This window comes from Sinocyclocheilus grahami, unplaced genomic scaffold, assembly GCF_001515645.1.
Source record: "Sinocyclocheilus grahami isolate Dianchi unplaced genomic scaffold, SAMN03320097.WGS_v1.1 scaffold295.1, whole genome shotgun sequence".
Taxonomy (NCBI): domain Eukaryota; kingdom Metazoa; phylum Chordata; class Actinopteri; order Cypriniformes; family Cyprinidae; genus Sinocyclocheilus; species Sinocyclocheilus grahami.
This window is the reverse complement of record NW_015505474.1, coordinates 833,482-836,605: the sequence shown is the minus strand read 5'-3', so window position 1 is coordinate 836,605 and position 3,124 is coordinate 833,482. Positions and strand designations below refer to the sequence as shown.

The 3,124-nt window shown below is 38.5% G+C and overlaps 1 protein-coding gene across 1 annotated transcript; it reads right to left on the bottom strand.

Annotated features, from left to right (window-relative positions):
* Nucleotides 1-568: 568 nt before the first annotated feature.
* On the bottom strand, nt 569-1,760 carry arl4ca (ADP-ribosylation factor-like 4Ca). Its single transcript, XM_016292968.1, has one exon. The coding sequence runs from the start codon at nt 1,217-1,219 to the stop codon at nt 641-643; it is 579 nt and encodes a 192-aa protein (XP_016148454.1). The 5' UTR covers nt 1,220-1,760; the 3' UTR covers nt 569-640.
* Nucleotides 1,761-3,124: the final 1,364 nt, after the last annotated feature.

The window sequence follows — 3,124 nt, the reverse complement described above, 5'->3', positions numbered from 1 at the left end:
TTCCCCAAACTTGTCTGCCATTAGTTGGACAAACAGAGAGCCCTGCCCCCAAACTCATGCCACTGATTGAGGCAAAGTTGCTATGTTGCAAAAAAAACAGCAAATGTTTCATTTTCTTTTATTTTATTTTACTCTTTGTATTTAAGCTATCACCTTTAACAGATCAAGAGTTCATGTAGATTCAAATATGCAAACATAAATGTTTCAGACACTATGAATGTGCATTAACTAAATATCTGTTGAGTAAAATGATATTAATGAAAGTTACTATAAAGTGTTACCAAATCCTGCACACCAAGGCAAAACCCGTCATGTCTTTAACGGCAACACTTAGTTTATCCAAAAATGACAATTCTGTCATCATTTACTCACCTTCACGTGGTCCCAAACCTGTACAACATTCTTTCTTATACAATACACAAAAAGGAGATATTTCAAAATTTCTGTTTCTTTTGTTGATACAATGCAAGTCAGTGGGGTCCAAATGTTCATTTTGGACCCCATTGACTTTCATTGTATGGACAAAAACAGAAAAAAGTAAGTCATAAAGGTTTGAAACAACATGAGGGGTAAGTAAATGACAGAGTTGTTCTTTTTGGGTGAACTATCCCTTTAAATGTCTCTACAAGTCTGCAATTGTCTATCGCTTTTTCTTCTGTTTAAGAGATTTCCTTCGTTTGACGATCATCTCATATAGTTTGTCCATTCCTTCATGGAGACCCTCACCAATGATGGCGCAAGCCGGTTGGACGTGGTACGTAGTGGAAGGACTCAGTTCATGGAGCGCCAGGTGCTTCTCGATCTCAGTGACCGTCAGGGATTTGGGAAGGTCCTGCTTGTTTGCAATCACCAGCAGAGGAGTTCCTTGGTTCTCCGCGAATTTGGTGACTTTATGCAGTTCCGTCTTGGCTTCCTCAAGTCGGTCAACATCTACGGAGTCCACCACGTAAATAATACCATCCGTGCAGCGGCTGTAGGATTTCCACAAGGGTCTTAACTTCTCTTGCCCACCAACATCCCAGAAGTGACAGCTGATGCCTTTGGCAGTGCCATTGCTGAGCTTGATCTTCTCAGTGTTGAAGCCAATGGTGGGAACGGTGTTGACGAATTCGTTGAACTTTAACCGATACAGTACAGTGGTTTTACCGGCCGAATCCAATCCGAGCATCACAATGTGCAGGGACTGGAATGCTGCAATGTTGGAGAAACCGTTCCCCATCTTATGATGAATGTGTAACAATCAATAAATCACATAGCACCCTCGCCTATCTTTGCCTCTACAAGCGTCTGAAGACCAGCTTGAGGCTTCCAGGCTCCCGATTCATTGGTTATTTAGCTTCCAAACTTGATGACTTTGAGATTGAAGGAAAAACCACCAGGTTATGATCCCGTAAAACGATCCATGAAACATGTACAGGAGGCACCTCAATGTGTCAACGGTCCATGCTTATCCATGCAAACCCATAAAAGCATCCTCAATCTCAATTACACATCAACCCAGGCAGGTATGCATGGTCGGTCTGGGAAGGGCGTTGGGTTCTCCTCCTGTTTTCAGTTGATATGTTGTGCTGCAGACCGCAGACCTCCGTTTATCTCCTCTGTATGTTTTTGAAGAGCCTGATCAGATTTCTTCCCCACGCAGCAAAAAATCCGAGACAGTAAGGTCAGGGAGCGAGGCGTTTCCTCAGTGGTGATAAAAACAAGCCGACAGTGAGAGTAGATGGAGGTTTCCCCGCTGTGCTCTGCCTCACACAGAAGCGCTGCTGCTGCTGTCTGAGTGTGCATGAGGAATACAAATCTGTGTGAACTCCTCCCACACAGGGAAGCAGAAGCATGGAGACGCCAGTTCATAAAGTCACTTCACAACACTGCATGTAAAGCCACTCCATGTACAGCAAAAAATAAATAAATAAATAAAATAATGTACAAAATAAAACTGCATGCTTACGCTTTTATATATTTAATCTAATATTGTAATATAGTATATTGTGCAAATGTACATTTGTATTTTTTTTATATATAGAACTATTATTAGTTTATATTGTATAATATTACTAATATTACTTTATATTAGTTTCAGGATCTGAAGATTTTCATTATGATTTTAAAAATTCAATTGTGACATGTATTTTTTTTATTTGACATTTTTTAATTATTATTATGGGGAGACATCTTCGCTCATTAGACTAAATACTTTGTTTAAAAAAAAGTTTTGTGAGTCTGCTGACACCTAGTGTAAAATATATGTATAACAACCTCTATAAAATAATGTTTACATAAATATGTTTTTAAACTAAATACAGTTGTCAGCAGATCATTAAAATCCAGTCATGAAGTAACATGCCTGAGATATTAAAAATAATATTGTGTGAGTGTGTGTATGTATGTGTATATATATATATATAGAGAGAGAGAGAGAGAGAGAGAGAGAGAGAGAGGGGGGGGGGGGGGGGGGGGGGGGTAATGTATTTGTGAATATAAAACTCAAATTTACTACAATTGCATAATACGTTATTCATTTATTCGTTTATTATCGTTGTTACTGTTGTTATTCTGTGGGGAAAAAATCATATAAATCACATACATGTATATATATATATATATGAATAATTACAATATTTTGAAGAATGTTTACTGTTATTCTTCTTATTATTATTATAGGGTAATTATTACAGAATCTAATTGTTTAGTCAAGATTGTTACCTGCCAAAAGTGTGGTGTTACTTTTCTACCCCTAGATGTCAGGATTGCAGAAGTTAACAAAAAATAAAAAATAAAAATAGGGCCCTTCCCAGAACAAGTGAACATCAATTTATTTACATGACGGCATAATGTTTCTAACACAATGTACCTTACAGCTCACACACAAATACTTCAAGCCGACTGGATCCAGTCTGTCTGAGGAGAATGCATGCGTGTATGTGTGTAAGGATGTCAATACAAAAAGGATTTAGGGAAGAAAACAAAATAGCGAGTTCCTGACATTCTGACAGTCCTCCAAGTGGAAAGGAAAGGCTCAGGACGGAGTATGTGGGTCTTACAGAGGAGCTGGAACGGTTTATTGTGGCCGCACAATTCAATCCAGATCAAAGCCCGTTTCACATTCAAATTGGTCTCAAAGAAG